The sequence below is a fragment of the Dipodomys merriami genome, unplaced genomic scaffold (genome assembly GCF_024711535.1).
Source record: "Dipodomys merriami isolate MVZ:Mamm:240054 unplaced genomic scaffold, mDipMer1.0.p SCAF_33, whole genome shotgun sequence".
Classification (NCBI taxonomy): Eukaryota; Metazoa; Chordata; class Mammalia; order Rodentia; family Heteromyidae; genus Dipodomys; species Dipodomys merriami.
The window spans coordinates 18,197,229-18,220,628 of record NW_027204826.1 but is presented as its reverse complement, the minus strand read 5'-3'; the positions used below and the strand labels follow the sequence as shown (position 1 = coordinate 18,220,628).

Genomic DNA, 23,400 nt, shown 5'->3' with positions numbered 1-23,400 from the left:
CACTGCTTCCGCCCAGATCCGCAGCTTGCTGGCCAGAGCGTCTCCCGCCACCCTCCAGAACGCACTCAGCCTCTGCTCTCACACGCGGGGCGCGGGGCCTACTGAGTCACGCTCGGGAGACGCGGGGCGGGGCGCGCCCGGCTCACCAGTCAGCCACAGCCACCTAGCCGAAGGCCACCAGAGAGGAGGTCTGTCCTAAGGCGGAGGGCGGAGGGCGAAGGGGTCCAGGGAAGTACAGGAGAGGCAGCGAGCTGGTTAATCTACCCCAGGCGGTGGACGCACACAACCCGCCCGGGTCTGAGCCCTCAGGCCGCTGGTGATGGCGGCATCCTGGGAAGGCAGGCCCCGCTGGCGCCGGCCAGGTTGGCCTCAGACTCATCGCCCACTAGAATGTGGCGACGCATCTGCTGCTCTGTAAAGCAGGAGCTGTCGTAAGAACTCTGCTCCTCCGCTGTCTCGAACCTGGCCAGCTGGGGTGGAGCACCCTGGCACCCGCCCGGGCCCAGCGGGGAGCCGGCTGTCCCCACAGGACGCTGGGCCTCGGTTCCCCAGGGAAGCCAGCGATGATGCCCTCTGGGAGCGCAGGGGGGCCGGGAAGGACGCGGGGCTGAGCCAGCAATAGCAGGAGGAACCGGGTTCTTTTCTGGAGGCGAGGCCGGGTCAGGGAGGCCGGGCCGGGGAGGCCGGGTCGGGGAGGCCGGGTCGGGGAGGCCGGGCCGGGGAGGCCGGGTCGGGGAGGCCGGGCCGGGGAGGTCGGGGCCGGGGAGGCCGGGTCGGGGAGGCCGGGCCGGGGAGGTCGGGCCGGGGAGGCGCAGAGTCCACCCTGGCCTGGGTCACGGCCGGTGGGCATCCCGGTGCGCAGCCCGGCCCGGGGTGTGGGGAGGCCGGGGACGGAGACCGGGTCCCCGGGTAGGAGGAGGCCGGGGACGGGGACGAGGGCCCCCGGCCGCGCCTTACCTGCAGCACCGCCGACAGCACGGCCACCGCGCCCGCCACCAGCCGCCAGCGCCCGCGGGAAGCCATGGCGCGCCCGGTCCGCGGCCTGCGGACGGAGGAAGCGTTGGAGTCCAGCCCCCAGGGGAGGCCGGGGACAGGCCTCGGCTCCGGCCCCGCTGCCCCGCGGCGGTCAGGGTCGGGCGCGCGGGGCCCTCGGGTGGGCAGCGCCCGCCCCGGCGGCCTGGAGGCGGCGACGCCCCGCGCGCCCCCCGCCCCATCACCGTCACCGTCCTCCCCTCCCCGTCCGCCCGTCCCCCCTCCCCCGGCCCCCCCCCCCGCTCCGTACCCCCCCGTCCCCCGTCCCCCCTCCCCCCTCCCGTCTCCCTGTCCCGCGCGTGCGCCCTGGACGCTTTCGGCCTCTGCCTGGAGGGGCGAGGGGGGGGGGGCTGGAAAAGCTCGGAAGGCCTCGGGCGGCTGACGGGATCCGCACGTGCGGGCGCCCGATGCGGGGGCGGGGGCGGGGGCGGGGGCGGGGCGCGGGGCGGGGGAGGGGGAGGGGGCGGGGGGCGGGGCGGGGCGAGGGGGCGGGGCGGGCGGGGCGAGGCGGGGGCGGGCGGGGCGGGGGCGGGCGGGGCGGGGGCGGGCGGGGCGGGGGCGGGGCGGGGGCGGGGCGGGGGCGGGGCGGGGCGCGGCCCTGGTTCCGCCCAGCCCAACGCCCGGGCGCCCCCGGCCCCGGCGTCACCGACACGTGCGGTGCCCAGAAACCCCGGCCCGACCCTGCCGGGCGGGGTCCGCGCCCGCGAGTCCTGACGCTCGGTGGGTCCCGGGTCTGCGAGCGCCCGCCCCGAGCCCCGAACCCGGCCCCGCGCCCCGTGCGCCCTGAGCCCCGCGCCCCGGCCCCGCGCCCCGGCCCCTTGCGCCCTGAGCCCCGCGCCCCGGCCCCGCGCCCTGAGCCCCGCACCCGACCGCGCGCCCCGCGTCCCGCGCCCCGCGCACCCTGAGCCCCGAAACCCGACCCCGCGCCCCGGCCCCGCGCGCCCTGAGCCCCGCACCCCGGCCCCGCGCCCCGGCCCCTTGCGCCCTGAGCCCCGCGCCCCGGCCCCGCGCCCTGAACCCCGCACCCGACCGCGCGCCCCGCGTCCCGCGCCCCGCGCACCCTGAGCCCCGAAACCCGACCCCGCGCCCCGGCCCCGCGCGCCCTGAGCCCCGCACCCCGGCCCCGCGCCCCGGCCCCTTGCGCCCTGAGCCCCGCGCCCCGGCCCCGCGCCCTGAGCCCCGCACCCGACCGCGCGCCCCGCGTCCCGCGCCCCGCGCACCCTGAGCCCCGAAACCCGACCCCGCGCCCCGGCCCCGCGCGCCCTGAGCCCCGCACCCCGGCCCCGCGCGCCCTGAGCCCCGCGCCCCGGCCCCGCGCCCCGGCCCCGCGCGCCCTGAGCCCCGAACCCGACCCTGCGTCCCGGCCCCGCGCCCCGGCCCCGCGCCCCGCGCCCCGCGCGCCCACCCTGCGTCCCGGACGCCGCCGCCGGCGGAGTTGAGCGGGGCCTGGACGGGGCCTGGACGGGGCCGGGGCGCCCCGCCTCCCGCCCGCGCAGCCCCGCGCTGGCCGCCGCCCAGAGGCGGAGGCGCCGCCACCTGCGCCGCCCGCCGCCCGCCCCGAGCCCGGCCGCCCGCCCGCCCGGCCCCCGCCCAGGACGCGGCCGCGGCTGGAACGCTCGCCCGCCGCTTCCTGGAAGCCCCGCCCGGCCCCGAGCCCGGAGCCGGGCGCCGCCGCCGCGGGGAACGGAGGGGGGGGCGCGTCCCGCCGACCCCGACCCCATCCCGACCCCCCCCCCGCACCCCACACCCCGCACCCCGCACCCCACACCGCCTGCGCCGCGGGGCGGACCCCTGGGGCGGGGTCCGGCTGCGATGCCGGCCTGGGGTCGGGAGGGGAAGGGGGGAGGAGACGACGGGGGAGGGGGAGGAGGGGGAGGGGGAGGAGGAGGAGGAGGCGGTGGCTTGGGAGCATCCTCAGGCCCTGACCAGGCTTCTTCTGGCTCCTTCCTGAGCACCAGGTCCGGTGCCTTTCCCAGAGCCACCATGACCCTGGGACCCGGCTGCCATCTCCTGGGGAGCGCGCACAGGAGCGGTGGAGGGAGGCCCAGAGGAGGGGAGATGCGGGGCAGGGAGGAGGGGGGACAGGGAGGAGGGGGACAGGGGGCAGGGAGGAGGGGGGACATGGAGGAGGGGGACTGGGGGCAGGGAGAAGGGGGGCAGGGAGGAGGGGGACAGGGGGCAGGGAGGAGGGGGGACATGGAGGAGGGGGACTGGGGGCAGGGAGGAGGGGGACTGGGGGCAGGGAGGAGGGAGACAGGGAGCGGGGACAGGGAGGAGGGGGGACACGGGGCAGGGAGGAGGGGGACTGGGGACAGGGAGGAGGGGGGACACGGGGCAGGGAGGAGGGGGACTGGGGGCAGGCAGAGGGGCAGGGCCCTGCCTCAATCCCCGAGCTTGCGTTCTGTCATTCTCCTGGCCAGGTGAAGTCAGGCAAACCAGGTGATGTCAGTCAGTGGGGCGCAGGAGTCTGTGGGGCAAGTCCATGCTTAAAAACCAACCGAGCCAGGGGCCGGTGGCTCACACCTGTCATCCCAGCTACTCAAGAGGCTGAGATCTGAGGTCCGCAGTTCAAAGCCAGCCCAGGCAGGAAAGTCGGTGAGACTCTTACCTCCAATAAACCACTCAGAAAATCAGAAAAAGCCGGAAGCGGCTCTGTGGCTCAAGTGGCAAAGAATCTCAGTGACAGCAGCCCAGACCCAGGAAAGGGGGGGGGGAGGAAAGAAGGGGGGAGGGGGAGGAGAGAAGGAAGGAGGGAGAGGGGAGAGAGAGAAACAAACAACAAAATCAACCAAACATGGAAAACAGCTGACAGCGGAGACCTTTTGCCCCACAGGGCGTCATTTATTGGGCTATTCATAGGTAAGCTCCAAACACAGGTGGCCGGCCATGTTAAGGGAGGAGGCCAGGGGCCGGCAGTGTTAAGGGAGGAGGCCAGGGGCCAGCCGTGTTAAGGGAGGAGGCCAGGGGCCGGCCGTGTTAAGAAACAATAGTTAGCACTTCTTGCTTGCAGGCGCTGCACCGCTGTGTGGCCGAGGGCTGAGTTTTTAGTGCCAGGAAGCGTGGACATTGAACCAGCAGCTTTTCAGGAGCAGAGAAGCAAGAAGGAAAGCATGTTCATGTAGCCAGGACAGGGAAACCCTTTATACAAATTAAGTTGATACAAAATACGTTATAAAGAGGACACACATACAAAAGTCATCGGGGTGGGCAGAGCCAGGCTGGCACGGAACACGCGCTCAGAACACGGGTGGGCAGTCACGTCCGTCAGGAGCGAGGGCCAGAGCCGCCTTCACCGCGGTAAAGGCACCATCACCTCCACGTAGCTGATGGGGAAGAACCCTGCGGCCCCGCGGAGCGTGCCCTCGTACCAGTTCTCGTCTATTTGATTGGTTAGCGTAATGATGTCTCCTTCCTTAAATCCTAATTCTCCTTGGTTTTCTGGCTCAAAGTCATAGAGGCCACGGCAGCAGGGCTGGTCCACGGGGATGCTAGGACCTGTCACAGGGACAGAAAGACAAAGCAAAACACACAGGTTAACAGAAGAACCACCCACTGGAAGCTGGACGGGCGGGCCCTGGGTGCCCCCCCTCCCGGGCTGGCTCCTCCCCGGCCTGCCGGGCTGGGCTGCCCGTGCGGCCTGCCGGGCTGGGCTGCCGACACCCTGGGGCCCGGCTTCGCCCTCCTCAGCCCCACCAGGCGGGGGACCTGGGTCCTGGGAGCAGCCACTCAGCCTGCCGGGACCCCGAGGCGGGGGATGGAAGAGGTCCAAGCCCTGCACGGAGGGAGCGCACAGGGTCACCGCGGGGCGCAGGCTGAGGGTCAGGAGCAGAGACGCCTGGGATCTCAGGCTTCGGAGAGCCTGCGTCCAACCCAGAGCTGGGCCTGGGCCAGGAGAGAAGCCAGGGCAGGGGAGCAGAAGGTTCACACCAGAGAATTATGCCATGAAGACATGGTAAGGGCAAAAGAGAAAATGTGGCAGGTGAAGTGGAAGGGGCTGTAATGAAGCACAGGTGAACCGGGACGCGTGTCTGCAGACGGGTCTGTGTGTGCAGCGCCGGTCTGAGGTCACGGATCCTCCATCCGCAGCCTGCGTGTGCGTGCTGGTCGGAGCAGATCCTGGGATCCGCAGCGCATCCCGAGCCCGGCCTCCTCGCCGCCTCCCGTCAGTGTGACCTCCGGAATCCCTGGCACGGCAGGCCCCCACCCCTCCCCTCCCCGGCCCTCCCCACGCTCCTGGCCCCTGCCTTCTCATCACTTCTTTCCTGCCTTCCTCCCTTCTTCCCTTTCTTTCTCTTTCCCTTCTTTATCCTCCTTCTTTCATTCTCCTTTGCTTTCGTAAGTAACGTTTGGAGACATAGCACATACACACATACACCCGTCTATGTACACGCACATACAAGTCTACATACACGCACGGCAGCGGTGCCGGGGCTAAGTTCCCACAACAGGATTTGATGGTCATAGAACATGATGTTTTTTTCCCTTAAAGACACCTGACATTTACTATCATTCCTCAGACGGTTTCAGGGCCTGGCACACCGCACGCGTCACTTTTCCATCCCTCTGGGGATTTCCAGCTCACAGTGCTCACAGCTCACAGTGCTCACAGCTCACAGCTCACAGTGCTCACAGCTCACAGTGCTCACAGCTCACAGTGCTCACAGCTCACAGTGCTCACAGCTCACAGCTCACAGTGCTCACAGCTCACAGCTCACAGTGCTCACAGCTCACAGCTCACAGTGCTCACAGTGCTCACAGCTCACAGCTCATAGTGCTCACAGCTCACAGTGCTCACAGTGCTCACAGCTCACAGTGCTCACAGCTCACAGCTCACAGTGCTCACAGCTCACAGCTCACAGCTCACAGCTCAGTGCTCACAGCTCACAGCTCACAGCTCACAGCTCACAGTGCTCACAGCTCACAGTGCTCACAGTGCTCACAGTGCTCACAGCTCACAGTGCTCACAGCTCACAGTGCTCACAGCTCACAGTGCTCACAGCTCACAGCTCACAGTGCTCACAGCTCACAGTGCTCACAGCTCACAGCTCACAGCTCACAGCTCAGTGCTCACAGCTCACAGCTCACAGTGCTCACAGCTCACAGCTCACAGTGCTCACAGCTCACAGTGCTCACAGTGCTCACAGCTCACAGTGCTCACAGCTCACAGTGCTCACAGCTCACAGCTCACAGTGCTCACAGCTCACAGTGCTCACAGCTCACAGCTCACAGCTCACAGTGCTCACAGCTCACAGTGCTCACAGCTCACAGCTCACAGTGCTCACAGCTCACAGTGCTCACAGCTCACAGTGCTCACAGCTCACAGTGCTCACAGTGCTCACAGCTCACAGTGCTCACAGCTCACAGTGCTCACAGCTCACAGCTCACAGCTCACAGTGCTCACAGTGCTCACAGCTCACAGCTCACAGTGCTCACAGCTCACAGTGCTCACAGCTCACAGTGCTCACAGCTCACAGCTCACAGTGCTCACAGCTCACAGCTCACAGTGCTCACAGCTCACAGTGCTCACAGTGCTCACAGTGCTCACAGCTCACAGTGCTCACAGCTCACAGTGCTCACAGCTCACAGTGCTCACAGTGCTCACAGCTCACAGTGCTCACAGTGCTCACAGCTCACAGCTCACAGTGCTCACAGCTCACAGTGCTCACAGTGCTCACAGTGCTCACAGCTCACAGTGCTCACAGTGCTCACAGTGCTCACAGCTCACAGTGCTCACAGCTCCCAGTGCTCACAGTGCTCACAGCTCACAGTGCTCACAGCTCCCAGCTCTCACAGTGCTCACGGTGCTCAGTGCTCATAGTAAGGGCACTTGGTGACCCGTACCCCGCAAAGCTCGGCTGGGCGGAACTGGTTATCAGGAAGTCGCTTCCCCTGTGGCCCCCTGAGGTGAGAGGAGGAAACCCGAGTTTAGCACTGAAGTCCCACATCAGGCTGTTTCTACCTTCTGTGCCAGAGGCAGGTGGGTTTTTATGAGATTTGAGAGAGACAGAGTAGAGACAGACAGACAGACAGCCACCAGGTTCCAAGGAACCACAGTGTGAAGACCTCAGAGCACAGAGGTTTCATTTCAAGATGGGGAGGGAGGGATGAGTGCTCCCTGCCCCTTGGGGAAGAGATGCAGCTCTCCAAGACGGGGGCGGGGAAGGGGGCGCCGCGGCAGAGCTCTTCCAGAGGGCCCTGGAGCCCTCTGAGAGGGGGCCCGGAGCTCTCCAAGATGGGGGCCTAGGGTGGTGGGCAGGAAGTTGGAAACAAGCCCTCAAGCAGCTGGGCCGGGCGGCTTGCCCATCCCTGCTGGAGCGGGGGAAGGGGGCTCTCAACGTGCCTGGGCTGGGAGCAGTGTGGGGTGCTGTAAGGAGCAGGTGGCTGGAGGGAGGCCCTGCAGGCCCCCCGGACAGGGTGTGAGGACAGACCAGGAAGCCAGCGAGGCCGACGGGCCACCTGCGGGCCGGAGGCGAGGCTGAGGGCCAACACAGCAACAGCAGGTGAGGACGGGGCCCAGGGTGAGCAGATCCCAGATCCCAGATCCCATCCCAGATCCCAGATCCCAACCCACATCCCAGATCCCAGCCCACATCCCAGATCCCAGCCCACATCCCAGATCCCAGCCCACATCCCAGATCCCAGCCCACATCCCAGATCCCAGCCCACATCCCAGCCCACATCCCAGATCCCAGTCCACATCCCAGACCCCAGCCCACATCTCATCCCAGATCCCAGATCCCAACCCACATCCCAGATCCCAGATCCCATCCCAGATCCCAGCCCACATCCCAGATCCCAGCCCAGACCCCAGCCCACATCCCAGATCCCAACCCACATCCCAGATCCCAGCCCAGACCCCAGCCCACATCCCAGCCCAGATCCCAGCCCACATCCCAGATCCCAGCCCACATCCCAGAGCCCAGCCCAGACCCCAGAGCCTAGCCCACATCCCACATCCCAGCCCACATCCCACATCCCACATCCCACATTCCACATCCCACATCCCAGCCCAGACCCCAGCCCACATCCCACATTCCACATCCCAGCCCAGACCCTAGCCCACATCCCACATTCCACATCCCAGCCCAGACCCTAGCCCACATCCCAGCCCACATCCCAGCCCAGACCCCAGCCCACATCCCAGCCCACATCCCAGCCCAGACCCTAGCCCACATCCCAGCCCACATCCCAGCCCAGACCCTAGCCCACATCCCACATTCCACATCCCAGCCCAGACCCTAGCCCACATCCCAGCCCACATCCCAGCCCAGACCCCAGCCCACACCCCAGCCCACACCCCAGCCCACACCCCAGCCCAGACCCCAGCCCACACCCCAGCCCACACCCCAGCCCACACCCCAGCCCAGACCCCAGCCCACACCCCAGCCCACACCCCAGCCCACACCCCAGCCCACACCCCAGCCCACACCCCAGCCCACACCCCAGCCCCGGAGCCCAGAACACGGTGTCAGGCTGCCTCAGGAGGGGACACTGGACACTGCTGCCTGCCCATGCTGCCGGCACCCGGGAGCCAGCGGGGGAGGGTGGCAAGCGGACACCCCCACCCCAAGCGAAGCCCGCCCGCCCCCGTGGGGGGCCCTGAGGCCCAGCCCCGAACCCCGGCCGGTGGAGTAACGAGCGGATCATCTGTGCTTTCCACTGGATGACGCCGACTTACCTTAAAATAACAAGATTACATTTTTTTCCATTAGAAGAAATGGAAAAAAGATCAATTTTTTTTCTCTTTTGGCCAACGGTAGAAATGGAAAAATGATCAAGTTGTTCCCGGTGTTGGTCAAAATGGAGGCTCGTGAGCCAGCCACAAGGAAACAAAGTCTGCACACCAGAGCGACAGGGGCGACTTCCCCGAGGGAGAGAGCACAGGTCACCGTGGACAGAGCCCGGGCCCGGAGGAACGGCGCCGCGGCCACCGCCACGCTCCCCGCAGACCCCGCTGGACACGGCCTCCGGAGGGCCGGCTCCACGCCTGGAAGTTCTCGTGGGAATATACCGGCCCAGCCCTGCTGCGGCCTCTTCCCACCCCACCCCTGGGTCCTGGCGCTGTCCGCACCCCTGCTCCCACTGGCCAGGGATGCCTGGCTGGAGACACAGGAAGCGAGACCGAGGGGGCCAGGGCGGGCTGGCCAGCGAGGGGGGCTGGCCAGCGAGGGAGGCTGGCCAGCGAGGGAGGGTGACCAGCGAGGGAGGCTGGCCAGCGAGGGAGGGTGACCAGCGAGGGAGGCTGGCCAGCGAGGGAGGGTGACCAGCGAGGGAGGCTGGCCAGCGAGGGAGGCTGGCCAGCGAGGGAGGCTGGCCAGCGAGGGAGGCTGGCCATCGAGGGAGGCTGGCCATCGAGGGAGGCTGGCCAGCGAGGGAGGCTGGCCAGCGAGGGAGGCTGACCAGCGAGGGAGGCTGACCAGCGAGGGAGGGTGACCAGCGAGGGAGGGTGACCAGCGAGGGAGGGTGACCAGCGAGGGAGGCTGGCCAGCGAGGGAGGCTGGCCAGCGAGGGAGGCTGGCCATCGAGGGAGGCTGGCCATCGAGGGAGGCTGGCCAGCGAGGGAGGCTGGCCAGCGAGGGAGGCTGGCCATCGAGGGAGGGTGACCAGCGAGGGAGGCTGGCCAGCGAGGGAGGCTGGCCAGCGAGGGAGGGTGACCAGCGAGGGAGGGTGGCCAGCGAGGGAGGGTGACCAGCGAGGGAGGGTGGCCAGCGAGGGAGGGTGACCAGCGAGGGAGGCTGGCCAGCGAGGGAGGGTGGCCAGCGAGGGAGGCTGGCCAGCGAGGGAGGCTGGCCAGCGAGGGAGGCTGGCCATTGAGGGAGGCTGGCCATTGAGGGAGGCTGGCCATTGAGGGAGGCTGGCCAGCGAGGGAGGGTGACCAGCGAGGGAGGCTGGCCAGCGAGGGAGGCTGGCCAGCGAGGGAGGGTGACCAGCGAGGGAGGGTGACCAGCGAGGGAGGGTGACCAGCGAGGGAGGGTGACCAGCGAGGGAGGCTGGCCAGCGAGGGAGGCTGGCCAGCGAGGGAGGCTGGCCAGCGAGGGAGGGTGGCCATCGAGGGAGGGTGACCAGCGAGGGAGGCTGGCCATCGAGGGAGGCTGGCCAGCGAGGGAGGCTGGCCAGCGAGGGAGGCTGACCAGCAAGAGCACTGCCGCCACACCCCCAGCCACCAGAGAACCCTGATTATTTTCTCCCACTCCTGAGACCTGCTTTAATGTAACATGAGAGCAGAGGTGGGAAAGACGCGGCACACGTACGGAAACAAAGATGATTTTAACAGAAAGGAGCGTCCCTGTTAAATGTTATTCAAGCTCCGTCCGTACTATGAGGGAGAAAGGAGAGAGTGAGCCAGGGAGGGGAGAGGAGGGAAGACAGGAGGGAGGAGAAGGGAAGAGAGAGACAGGGGGAAAAGAGAAGGGGGGAGGGAGGGAGGGAGGGAGGGAGGGAGGGAGGGGAGGAAAGGAGAGATCCCATCACTGGGTCAGTAAACGTTCGTCCCCTGAACAACCCCTCGCTCCCGTTTCTAACGTGGGGTCCCTCTCCCCGTCTTCCCGCACCTTGGAGCGGACCTCAGCATGGGGAGTCCGGCCCGCCCGCCTCTGGGCTCCACCAGGCCCCGGCCTCCGAGGGGCTCACGGATTTCACTCTGGGAAATCCCGATGCCCCGTGCCCTCCGTCGGGCACGCTGACCCCATCTCCATGTCTGAGCCATCAGCAAAGGCCCCAGGGAGTTGGGGGGGAGCCCCAGGACCTGAGCGTGGCGGGAGCTGCCGGGGTGTCTGGAAGCCCAGGCTGGCTCCCTCTCCGGAGCAGCCACCTTCTCTGGGGCTTCAGGGCCTGCGTTTCTGAGCCTGATCTTGAGGGAGACTCAGGGGGCGCTGGACAAGGGTGTGTCTTCCGTCTACTGGTCACAGCTCTTTGGTTGAACTAGAATTATTGCTTCCCCACTCCCCCCCCCCCCCCCCCCGCCACACACACACCTCCCCGCTCCGCCCGTCCTGGCTTCGGGATTTGGTGACCTGGAAGAACTTGGTCACTGTCACCCCAGGGAAAGGCAGGTCAGGGGAAGATGGGACCGGAGCGAGAAGTCCGCAGGCCTCTGCCACAGAGCAAGGTGTGGAGGCTCGGGAGCGGCCGGCCTGAGGAGGCCTTTGGCCTTTAGTAACTGCCCCACCTGCGGTGCCTTTTGGGTTTTTCTAGACTTCCGTCTGCCTCTCATGGTGTGACCTGGCCCTCCTGCTGCCGGCACCTTCCGGGGCCGAGCCCTCCTAATCTGCCGGCTCCAGTTTGCTGCAGGCTGGCAAATCAGACAACCGGTTACGCAGTCTGGACCGCCACCCACCCGCAGGCTCCTACTCTATCCTGAGTACCAGCGCCTCTCCTTCCCGTCCTCCAGCCCGTCCTAGACGGACACCTGACTCCGAGCCCCACCAGCCCTCCTGGCAGAGAGGACGGGCTCCGTGGACGGGGCCCAGGACCCAGTCAGGAACGCAGGGGCTCCTTCCGGAGGCCTGGCCTCATCCGGCGGCCCCCACAGAGCCAGCTTCCCTCTCTACCGCTGGCCAGAGCCTTACCAACCATTCTTCAGACTCAGACGCACTTCCAAACTGAGTGTGTGCCCCCTGCAGATACCTTCTTCTGAATTAGTACCAGCGTATCCTGTTCAGTCTGGCAGCAAAATTCTTTTCAAGTTCACACGTTCCCAGACACCACACTGGTTGGAATTCTGATGCACAACACAACCAGCGTCACATCCTGAGCGACGCGGCAGGTGCTCAGCCGTAGGCCGTCCCGTCAGACCGCGCGGGCTGGCCCGGCCCGGGCTGCGGCTGAGCCCCTGCAGGCCCCCACTTCCTCATCCTGATGTGAAGTCCTGGCTGTGAGGGGGACGCCGCACGCTGCCGGGCAGGCTTATCGACGAGTGCGAGCCGTGCTTCTCACAGCCACGATCATCTATAAAAACCACACGTGCCCTTGGCTTTCACCTTCACCCCAAACCCCCAGAACCTGCAGGCTACTGGACGGATGCTGTCTGCGTCCTCCACCGTGAAGGGCCGGGCCTGCCGACGCAGCTTCACTCATTTCTCTACCGTGACCCCCGGGGTGCAGGACCCAGGCCGGACGGGAGGCAGAGCTGGGAACAAATGACAGCCGGACATCAGAGACGGCGCACGCGCGGGACTCCAGCCCAGGGGAGCCGCACTTGCGCGGTCTGCTCTCTCTCGCTCTTTTACCCCTGCGCTAGCTGCTCTCAGGAGAGCTCCTGTAGACAATTTCTGGCTCCCCTAGGAAGCCAGAGACACTGGCGTGCTCGCACGCGCGGGGACTGCGGCTGAGGGCGTCGGCGGTGCCTGGTGCCAGCCCTGGGTGGCTTCCTCTCACGCTTCTGCGTCCCTCGTCCTCGCGACCTGGACAGGTGCACACGTGTGTGGTCCACACGTTCCAGAGGCTCCGCTCCACAGCCCGACCTGGAAGCCCAGTGAGCGACTGACTTTGGTGCTGTTTTCTGAACATCAATAGCATGTTGCCGTGGGGCTGCTGTTTCCAATGCGTTATCACAGACCGTGCAACCCACAGGTCACGCAGCCGGACCCCCACACTTCCCGGGACGGAGCATCTGGGGGAACGGCAGGCAACTGCTGGCTCCTGCAACGAGGAAAACATTCTGCCACGGCTGCCTTCGGCTTGGAAACGCAGGACTTCCCCCGAACCTCGTCCCAACCCCAGCTCACACGCTCTTTAATATAGGAAGGAAGCGCTCCACCTGACTGTTTTTCAGTGCTTTAAGAATGCCGAGGGCCCACAGCAGATAACCGCTGCGGCCACCAGTTCAGAGCTAGAAAGACCGGATGCACTCACTCCACCTCCTCATTCAAGTCAGTCCAGAGATGTGAAGAACTTCCCCCGAAGTCACCCGGCAGTGGTGGCAGAATCCTGACAAACCTTGGGGCTGTCTCCACGTTCACTTCTCTACGGCGACGCTAGCGCCCTCGGCCGGTTTCTGAGAGGCTTGAGAAGAAAACAGGGAAGGAGGCTGGAGACCACCCGCGGGCCGGGCCCTCCATCCCCACCGCTCGGAAATGCTGAGGCAAACGTGCACACAGCTCCACCTGCGAAGCGCTTGCCCCCGCCATTTTAAACTTCGCGTTCCACCTTGGGATAATTGTTTTCTAATGTAATCTCGGAGATGTTTCTGCATGAGTCTAGACGTCATTTCTGAGCAGCCTCAGCCGTGTCGGGAAACTCACTGAGCGAGCGACAGAATGACCCACGCAGGGGATCTGCGTGGCCTCTCGCTCGGCCTGAACCCCGCACCTGGGGGCGGCCGGCTCCTCTGCATTTCACAGCAGGCCTGGCTAACCCCAGCTGTGGATGGCGGGAAGAGCAACAAGCCCGCCTGGAGGAATGGACAAAAGGCACAGCAGGGCACTGGAGCACAGACCCGAGCTTCTGCATGATTTTCTTCCGAGCCAGGATTTTCTGGGAACTGCGCAGTGCACATTTCTCCGTTCGAGTCTCTCCTTGGCTGCTTTCTCTTTGGGGACAGCGGGACGGCTGGGCGGATGGAGGGGGCCCTCTGACCGGGCTGGGGCTCCAGCTTGGACCCAGCCTGCGTTCCAGCCGCGATCCCCTCCTCGGCCACTGGCGCTCTTCCCGTCGGCCTGGCCACCTCGCCAGGCCGGCCACCGCCCGTCCAGCTCGGCCTCGCTGACCCACATCCTCTCGTCCCCCTTCTTCTTCTCGAGAAAGAAGAAACAATGAAGAAACGTTCTTGGAATTCGGTTCTGGCAGCGTCTTCTGAGCGTTGCTTCAAATTGTTAGTGAAATGCCTGACATTTTTCCTTCACTTTATAAACATTATGTGCAAATCATTCAGGACCCTAACGGAAAGTAATTTCCCATTAGTGCGGCTATAAAATGCTATTTTCTTTTGAAACTCTGCCTGAGAGCCAAACAGTAGAGGACCCTTTAACACTCGAAAATTCCACCCACAAATCAAGGGGGCCCAGGGAAGGACCTGTGATGGGGGGACGGGAGCCAAAGGGGACGGGGGGGGGGAGGGATGGAGGGGGGGGGAGGGATGGAGGGGATGGGGGAGGGTCGGGGGACGGGGGGATGGAGGGCACGGGGGAGGGTTGGGGGACGGAGGGGGATGGAGGGGACAGGGGGATGAGGGGGGATGGAGGGGACGGAGAGCGGGGGGATGGGGGGATGGAGGGGATGGGGGAGGGGCGGGGGACGGGGGAGGGGCGGGGGTACGGGGATACGGGATGGGGAGGGTTGGGGGGATGGAGGGGACGGGGGGCGGGGGGATGGGGGAGGGTTGGGGGTACGGGGGGACAGAGGGGACGGGGAGGGTTGGGGGGACGGGGGTCGGGGGGATGGGGGGATGGAGGGGATGGGGGAGGGCGGGGGGACGGGGATGGAGGGTACGGGGGGTTTGGGGGGATGGGGGGATGGAGGGGACGGGGGAGGGGCGGGGGGACGGGGGGAGAGGGGGAGACAGCAGGGAGCCGTGGGCAGCCGCACAGCCGCCAGGAGAGCGTGCTGGAGCGCCGGCTGCGGGGTGCAGAGGCCGCCAGATGCCATCTCCTGCGCATCTGTGGTTCCCTTCTGACAACTCCCTCCACCGGGGACAGGGCCAGCGGCCAGGAAGGAAGGGACACAGCGTCAGACTCGCACAGCAAGGAGCGCACTGTCCTCCTCGCCCCCCCCTCTGGGAACCTGCCCATATTTCCGAACATTCTGTGGTGTCCTCCAGAGCTCCTTCTGATGACATGAGAAGAAATGCGGAGATGGAGAGCATCCCTCTGCCGCGCAGCTCTCGTTGGGCTCTGGTTTGGGGCCTGCTGGAGCGGGGCGGGGAGGGGGGCAGACAGGGCCTGGGGTCCAGAGGAGGCTAGGGCTGGGACTGAACTCATTCCTGAAGAGTTCATCTAAGTCGTTTATATTCACCTTCGAGCTAAACAGAAACTTCCAAGCGGCCTACGGTACTGTAGTTTTTCAAGCCAGGAGGAGAAAGGGAAAACCACCAAACAAGCTACAATTTTACCCAAACAACAAACGTTTGAGATTAAGGAGGCCCTGGCTCCGTAAGAACCGAGTGAGCAGCGGGCACACATGAGCGTCCCCCACACCCGCAGTGGGGTCCCCATGAGTACCCTGGGGACCCCATGTGTACCCTGGGGCCTCATACACACACACACACAGCGGGACCCTCCACACGCACAGCTGGGGTCCCCAGCAAAGCGGGGTGCATGGTGAGGCTCCCGTGTGGCCATGGTGGGCGCGGGGCCGGCTGGCAGGCGAGCACAGCACGCCGTCTCCGAAGGAGGAGACGCAGCTCTTCCTCACAAGCTGCCCTTCCACACCTCCATCCCTGCTCACTCCGGCGTCCTCACCGACATTTGAACGGACGTGTGCAAACAGAAAACGCACAGCACGGCACACCACCCAGCTTACGGAATCCCAGTCTGTTTACAGCAGCGTCCCGGCACCACCCCTGCCAGCCTGCTCCACACAGCACCACGTGACACAGATGTGGCACGAGCCCCCACGCCCGACCATGCTACATGTGACACAGATGCAGCACGTGCCCCACGCCTGACCACGCTACATGTGACACAGATGCAGCACGTGCCCCCACACCCGACCCACGCTACATGTGACACAGATGCAGCACGTGCCCCACGCCTGACCACGCTACATGTGACACAGATGCAGCACGTGCCCCCACACCCGACCCACACTACATGTGACACAGATGCAGCACGTGCCCCACGCCTGACCACGCTACACGTGACACAGATGCAGCACATGCCCCACGCCTGACCACGCTACATGTGACACAGATGCAGCACGTGCCCCCACACCCGACCCACGCTACATGTGACACAGATGCAGCACGTGCCCCCACGCCCGACCAGGCTACACGTGACACAGATGCAGCACATGCCCCATGCCTGACCACGCTACACGTGACACAGATGCAGCACATGCCCCACGCCTGACCACGCTACATGTGACACAGATGCAGCACGTGCACCCACGCCCGACCACGCTACATGTGACACAGATGCAGCACGTGCCCCCACGCCTGACCACGCTACACATGACACAGATGCAGCACGTGACACAGATGCAGCACGTACCCCCACGCCCGACCAGGCTACACGTGACACAGATGCAGCACGTTCCCCATGCCTGACCACACTACACTTGACACAGATGCAGCACGTGCCCCACACCCGACCACGCTACACGTGACACAGATGCAGCACATGATACAGATGCAGCATGTGCCCCACGCCTGACCACGCTACACGTGACACAGATGCAGCACGTGCCCCACACCCGGCCATGCTACATGTGACACAGATGCAGCACATGCCCCATGCCCAACCCACGCTACCCAACACAGATAAATCCATCAGTGGCTGCCCTCTGTGGCTGCCATCTCCTGCGCTGACGCGCACAGATACACCGGGACACACGTGCTGAGAGACTAGCAAGCCTGGACAGCCGGGTCAGGGGCAGGCCAACCCCACTGGGGGCAGCCTGGCCCAGGCGATGCTATAGCAAGAGGGCGGAAGAGTGAAACGGAGGCCGGGTAGCTCTCTGGAATCCATCACCAGCCTTCTAGAAGCAGCTGGTCCCTCGGCTATCCCAGCACCATCTCACCCAGCCCGAGAGACAGACATGGACCTGGCAGGCCCCTGTGCAGGCCGCCGGCTCCCCGCCTGTCCTCCCCCCCTCCCTTCCAGCCCCCTGCGGCGCGTGACCAGCCGGCCCGGGGCGGCTCTGGCCCCGGGTCTCCGTGCTGCGCACTCACCAGATCTAAACGCGCTCTGGCGGCCTTTAGGGCTTTTTTAAGTAGAGGCAAATGGGGATGATGTGAGTTGTTGCTTTGCATTAATATTCCTGTTCTTCTTCATGCTCAGGTTAGGCTTTCACGCGTGGTATTAAGCATGGAGAGACGAGACACTCTTCTCTTGTTCCTGGACTTAAGGGTAAATGCTTTCCATTTCTCTCCATAGGCCTACGGTATCGATCTTTCATTATCTTGAAACATGATCTTTCTATTCCTTGTTCCCTCATATGATTTTTTTCCCTCACTTCTATTTACAGGATGTATTTTTTTAATTTAAATATTTTGAGCCATACTTGCATCCCTGGAGTGAATCTCATTTGATCTTTGTGTATGATTTTTTTAATGTGTTGCTGAATTCAGTTTGCAAGTGTTTTTATTCAGTTTGAGGAGGACTTCTGAATCAATGTCAGCATTTTGAGAGTCCTCTGTGGTTGGGGGCATGGCTCATGTGCTAGAGCACTTGCCCTGCAAGCCCAAGGCTCTGAGCTCAAACACCAATACCAGACAGAGGCAGAGACAGAGACAACAGAGACAGAGGCAGAGACAGACACACGGAGAGACAGAGAGCTTCATGATAAAGTCACTGGTACACGATTAGTAAATCTGGGGCTTTTCCTAGTATTTATTGATGCTGGTGAATACATTTACTGTAACAAGTAGCCAGACCAGACGCTATCAGTTAATGTCAAGAAAAGGAGGAAGTTGTTAAAAGCAGGACCAATCTGTCCTGAAAGAAAGCAAGCTGTTGCCGGGCGCCGGTGGCTCACGCCTGTCATCCTAGCTACTCAGGAGGCTGAGATCTGAGGATCACGGTTCAAAGCCAGCCCAGGCAGGAAAGTCCGTGAGACTCTTATCTCCAATAAACCACTAGAAAACCAGAAGTGGCGCTGTGGCTCAAGCGGTTGAGGAGCACTCCCCCTGAGCTGAAGAGCTGAGGGACGGTGCCTAGTTCAAGCCCCATGACCAACCAAAAAAAAAAAAAAAAAAAACGAAAGAAAGCTGCAAAACCATACACCTGGGATGGCCTTACAACACAGAAGGACGCAGCCCCGTGCTGTGTGGTGCAGTTGTGATGCACAGAAACACACCGACTGACTCTGCTCACTCCGATTCTGCACCATGGCCGCAGAGGTGGGTGGCCCTGGCGCCCGGACCCAGACTCGAGGTGACTATAGCGTGTGGAGGTTTTGCTCACGCTGAGGTGACTGTACTGTGTGGAGGTTTTTCTCGCGTTGGTGATTTTACTCATGAATATATTTACGCGTCATTTGTCATTAAATTAAGAGCACTTAGGAAAGTGCCTCATATACTGCAGGTAGCAGCAACTGCTACTTCAACCTTCTGAAAAGCAGTGGAACATTCCGAGCATGTTATGCTTTTAACGACAACGGACAAACGGCGTGGTCTGGTGGCCACGTGGCAGGGCGTGGAATCTTCCTGCTTTTCAGGGTGCCCGGAAGGGGGACTCAGCCAGGCCAGGCAGCGAGCACCGTGGGCGGCCGCGCGGGGCCGGCTTACCTGCGGTCTTGGGCGCACGGACGCTGAAAACCCCATTGACCTCGCTGGCGCTCCTCTTCGCAGGCCTGGGCTTATATTCCCGCCGGGGGATGCTGGAAGCCACCGAGATTCTGCAACACACAGCAGAGGCCACGTCCAGCCCAGGGCGGCACAGCACTGGGCACGCGGGCGAGCCGCGGAGGGGAGCCTCGCGGGAGGACTCAGCCGCCGGCGCTCCAGACGCCGGCCTCCCACCGTGCACCTCAGCTCCCTGTGGAATTCACCTTGCGCACTGTTGTCCTCACAGGTCCCCAAGGAGCTGGGCACGTGCAGGGGCATGCGGGCCCAACCGTGCCGGCCTCCTCTCCGCCTCCCCCGCCTGAGAACCTTGGAACCCAGTACACACGGCTCTGTCAGCTCCCCGTGACAGCAGCGCTGACTGAGCCAGAACACCCCAGCTCCAGCTATGGCGGTCAGCCTCGCTGAGCCCACTGGAGGCACCGCTGACGTGTTCTATACCGCCCAGCATCAACCTCGTCCTGTTCTGGTGGCCGTTCACAGACCTGTGCCCGATGTTCGTGTGTTTGCTCTCCACACCCTGTCTGGTCGAGGAGCTCAGGCCCCGGGAGCCACAGTGCGGGGCGGGGCTGGCCTCCAAGCGTGGGCAACGCTGCTGGGTTTGGTTGCCCACAAATACAGAGTGCAAATAAAGGAGGCTTAATGAAAAGCAATGGGGACAAGCGGCCGCCACTCCTTTCCAGTCTTCCTGTTGGCCACAGCCGCACGTTTATTATCTGAGTCCCATGCTGTACCTGGCCAAGGAACCTCACACACAACAGCATGGAGGAGAGGGGAGGCGGGGGGAAGGACAGACACAGACAGACAGACAGAAGGACTGCTTTGGACGGGCTGGGGCAAGCAAAGGCCCTTACCGCAGCTGCAGCTTGCTGTGCAGCTCCTGCAGGATCTCCATGGACTGTCGGTGATAGTCTAATGTCGCCTCGATGAACACAGCCAGCTGGCTGGCCTGCTCGACCTGCAGCACAAGCGTGGGGTCACTGCATGTGTCCAGGGGCCGCAGGACGCCAGCTCTGCGGGGAGGCCGGCAGCTGCCCCCATGCCACTGCCTGGCCCGCCTCACCCCAGGCCCGCTCCAAGCCCGCACAGCGTGGCACAGCGCTGCAGACGCCAGGAAAACATTCGGCTCAACTTGTGATCGTGAATGTCCTGGAGCCCATGAGGAACAGCTCTACCGGCGCTTCCTGGCCAAGCCAAGCCAAGACGCTAATCGGGCTGCCCTGATCTGTGACGGACACAGAAGCCATGCGGCTCTGAGCAGGGGACACCCACACGCCGCCTTCCAGAGGCCTAGAAAGCAGCGAACCACGAAGGCTCACACTGCTTGCCCACAAATCAGCACATTCGTGAAACGTCTACACCACGTTGGAAAAGTCTGGAAGATGTGGAGACACACAGTCTGAGGAAGAGCAAACTTTGGCCAAGAGCTTCCCTGCTTCCCCCTTGTGGCCGAGTGTCTGCCTCAGGAAGTGAGGATTAACCAAAGCTTGTTTCTGGAAGCTTCGGGGAGATCTGAGGTGAAAGGGCTTCGGGCAACTCTGGATCTGCACAAAGACACCAAAATCACTCTGCCCAGACTTCCTAGGAAGCCTGTGAATCGATTCTTGGGGTAAAATCCACCTGCTGGCTCCTCCATCGCCACCCCAGACCTCTGCTTTCAGGTGTCTCTGGCCAGCTGGTTTTCAGTGGCCTGTTCTTTAATTCCTCTGCCCATGTGTCATTTTAACGGGCCCATGCACATAGGACCTTCATGGGATTCTACTTGGGCCAAAATGTGCCGGGCATGTGAGCGGGAAACCCGGCGCTGAGTTCATCCTCCCTCACCGGAAAGGCAACAGCGCAGCCTGCAATTTTCAAACCCCCAACGAACAGAAAGAAGACAGCCCGGCCAGACAACATCCTAAAGATTCCCTAAACTCCGCCCTTCGGCTTTTCCACATTCCTCCGCGCAAGCCCAGCCCCAGCCTCACGCAATCGCATCGGCGAGGAATTCCCAACAGAAAGAACGGTTCTCCTCAGCTCGACTGCAGCTGTGCCGCTAAAATCCACGCCGTGCTGTCTCCGTGCTCCACTCTGGAGCAGTGAGAGACAGCGAGGAGGGCATTTCCTGGAGTGTAAGTGTCAGGGTTGGGGGAAGGGTCTGGGAGCAGCGGTCATTCTGAAGAGGCTACGGTGTGTGCTGGGAGCCGGGGAGCACTGGTGCAGGGGTGCGCATGGTGACAGCTCCCCAAATCCCACCCCCTGGACGGAAAAGCCGCCTCCTGCTGGCGTTGAGAGGGAAGGCCGGCCGGGGCCTGGGCCGGCAGCTCACTGCTCTGACACTGTGCGCCGGCTCCACCGGGCGCCAGGTCAGGGGCGCTGTGGCTCAGATGTGAGACCCCCACGGACCACGTGCTGAAGGCCGGGTCTTCAGTCAGTGCTACTTTGGAAGTTTCTGGAAACTTGGGAGGTGGGGTCTGGCTGGAGGTCATAGATCACTAAGAGTTATGGTGGTCTGTGTCCTGTCCCAGAGCCCTGTTTGTCTGCCTATCTGCCTGTCTGTCTGCCTGCCTAGCTGCTGTCTGTCTGCCTATCTGCCTGTCTGTCTGCCTGTCTGCCTGTCTGCCTATCTGCCTGTCTGTCTGTCTGTCTGCCTGCCTGTCTGCCTGCCTGTCTGTCTGTCTGCCTGCCTCTCTCTCTCTCTCTGTCTCTCTGTCTCTGTCTTTCTGTCTCTGTCTCTGTCTGTCTGTCTCTCTCTCTCTCTCTGTTCCACCACGCCCTTCCATCATAATATTCCGCTGCTCCCTGACCCAGAAACACCACTGCCAGCCAACCACAGGCCGAAACTTCTCAAACTGTGAGCCAAAATAAATCTTTCCTAGCCAGGCACTGGGATTCATGCCGGCAATCCCAGCTCAACAAGTTGAGATCTGAGGATCATGGTTCAAAAGCCTGCTGGGGAAGGGGTCTCTGAGACTCTAAAATGCCAAATGTGGAAACGTGGAGCTATGGCTCAACTGGAGAGCACCAGCATGAGCAGAAAAGCTAAGGGGAAGACCCTGAGTTCAAGCCCCAGGGCATGTGTGTGTGTGTGTGTGCACACGCGCACGCACGCACGCACGCACGCACGCACACACATACAGACAATTAAATGAGCAGCAAGTTCACCCTGGCCCTGTTTCGGTGCTCGGCAGCCTCCTGTGGAAGCAGACAGGACCCCAGCGTCTTTAGTGCGTCAGCCCGGCTGTCCCCAGCACGCCATGAAGGAAGGCAGACGTGGCCAGCGCGCAGAGTGACCGGGCTGGGGGTAAGCACCTGGCTGGCCACTCACATCTCCCCTGAAACAATGCTCACGCTGTCTCAGGTGGGGGTGGGGACACGGCTACAGAACGTTCTGGAAGAAACTAAGGCTTTCCGAGCTCCTTGGCATGCTGATCACAACCCCTAGACAGTGACTTACTCGAGAACAGTAGCATCTCCTGGTTTAAATACTTACGTCGTTTTCTAAAAAATTGAACATGCTTCTTTCAGCCAACTCCTTCGACTCTTCGAATTTTTCCACCGCTTGTCTGATTTCTTCCTCTGGTATCTTGCCTACTCGCTTCTTCTTATAGTCGTAGTCCAGACGGCGGCCTTCCAGCTTCTTCAAGTGGTGCTACAAGACAGAGGGCAGGGTCACCTGCGGCGGCCTCGCGGCCCCGCTGCCCGCCCGGCCTGGCTCCGGCTGGCTCCGGCTGGCCCCCGCTGCCCGCCCGGCCTGGCTCCGGCTGGCCCCCGCTGCCCGCCCGGCCTGGCTCCGGCTGGCTCCGGCTGGCCCCCGCTGCCCGCCCGGCCTGGCCCCGGCTGGCCCCCGCTGGCCCCGGCTGGCTCCGGCTGGCCCCCGCTGCCCGCCCGGCCTGGCTCCGGCTGGCTCCGGCTGGCCCCCGCTGCCCGCCCGGCCTGGCCCCGGCTGGCCCCCGCTGGCCCCGGCTGGCTCCGGCTGGCCCCCGCTGCCCGCCCGGCCTGGCTCCAGCTGGCCCCCGCTGCCCGCCCGGCCTGGCTCCGGCTGGCCCCCGCTGCCCGCCCGGCCTGGCTCCGGCTGGCCCCCGCTGCCCGCCCGGCCTGGCTCCGGCTGGCTCCGGCTGGCCCCCGCTGCCCTCCCGGCCTGGCTCCGGCCTGGCTCCAGCTGGCCCCCGCTGCCCGCCCGGCCTGGCTCCGGCTGGCCCCCCCCCCGCTGCCCGCCCGGCCTGGCCCCCGCTGGCCCCGCTGCCCGCCCGGCCTGGCTCCGGCTGGCCCCCGCTGGCCCCGCTGCCCGCCCGGCCTGGCTCCGGCTGGCCCCCGCTGCCCGCCTGGCCTGGCTCCGGCTGGCTCCGGCTGGCCCCGGCTGGCCCCGGCTGGCTCCGGCTGGCCCCTGCTGCCCGCCCGGCCTGGCCCCGGCTGGCCCCGGCTGGCTCCGGCTGGCCCCTGCTGCCCGCCCGGCCTGGCTCCGGCTGGCCCCCGCTGGCCCCGCTGCCCGCCCGGCCTGGCTCCGGCTGGCCCCCGCTGCCCGCCCGGCCTGGCCCCGGCTGGCCGCCTCCACCTCCTCTCCGTCTGGTTCTGAGCCGCCCTCCGCGAACAGGCTCTGCAGGCCCTTCGCACTGAAACAGCCGGAACCATCCCCAGCACGGAGGTTCCGGGCTCCGAACACATCCAGCGTGATCCAGCCGCACGCGAACTGTTCAGATTCTGGAGAAGCAAGGCTGCCAGAGCGGCTGGGCTGTTTACTGAGCCCCAGGCCCGTCCCCGGATCCACCCGCGGGCGGGAAGCGCGGGAAGCCCCCCCCCCAAGAATGCAGTTCTGAAGCCTCCCCGTTTAACCGCCCTTGCTCCTCCTCAGCGTGGGACCCCCTCACCCCGCCACACGTCTCCATCTTCCCCTGGACCTCGGCGGGCCATCCCTAGGTACCCGGCTAGGTCAGAAAGCCGCACAC

At 64.4% G+C, this 23,400-nt stretch overlaps 3 protein-coding genes across 10 annotated transcripts in view; all 3 read right to left on the bottom strand.

Moving 5' to 3' along the window:
• The window catches only part of Adamtsl3 (ADAMTS like 3), a 110,622-nt gene extending 108,146 nt beyond the window's left edge, over positions 1 to 2,476 (bottom strand). For both annotated transcript variants that reach the window (XM_070043358.1, XM_070043359.1), the window contains exons 1-2: positions 2,438 to 2,476; positions 958 to 1,042 (exon numbers count right to left, since the gene is read on the bottom strand). In XM_070043358.1, coding sequence (XP_069899459.1) covers positions 958 to 1,023 — 66 coding nt within the window. In that variant the 5' untranslated portion in view covers positions 1,024 to 1,042; positions 2,438 to 2,476. The remainder of the gene's footprint in view (positions 1 to 957; positions 1,043 to 2,437) is intronic.
• Positions 2,477 to 3,848: 1,372 nt separating this feature from the next.
• The window catches only part of Sh3gl3 (SH3 domain containing GRB2 like 3, endophilin A3), a 37,325-nt gene continuing 17,773 nt past the window's right edge, over positions 3,849 to 23,400 (bottom strand). For 2 of the 7 annotated variants that reach the window (XM_070043364.1, XM_070043368.1), the window contains 4 exons: positions 21,948 to 22,106; positions 19,327 to 19,430; positions 18,416 to 18,525; positions 3,849 to 4,527 (listed from right to left, as the gene is read on the bottom strand). In XM_070043364.1, the coding sequence (XP_069899465.1) occupies positions 4,322 to 4,527; positions 18,416 to 18,525; positions 19,327 to 19,430; positions 21,948 to 22,106 (579 nt within the window). In that variant the 3' untranslated portion in view covers positions 3,849 to 4,321. Of the gene's footprint in view, positions 4,528 to 12,265; positions 12,673 to 12,780; positions 13,036 to 18,415; positions 18,526 to 19,326; positions 19,431 to 21,947; positions 22,107 to 23,400 lie in introns of those variants that run through there. The other 5 variants (XR_011376596.1, XR_011376597.1, XR_011376598.1 and 2 more) reach the window with 5 other exon arrangements.
• Positions 13,938 to 14,759, bottom strand: LOC138842133 (uncharacterized). The gene has a single exon (XM_070043373.1). It carries the CDS (start codon positions 14,757 to 14,759, stop codon positions 13,938 to 13,940), a length of 822 nt encoding a protein of 273 aa, XP_069899474.1.

Coding starts and splice junctions, on each gene's coding strand:
- LOC138842133 (XM_070043373.1), bottom strand. CDS start 14,759: ATGGGCAGGTTCCCAGAGGGGGGGGCGAGGAGGACAGTGCGCTCCTTG.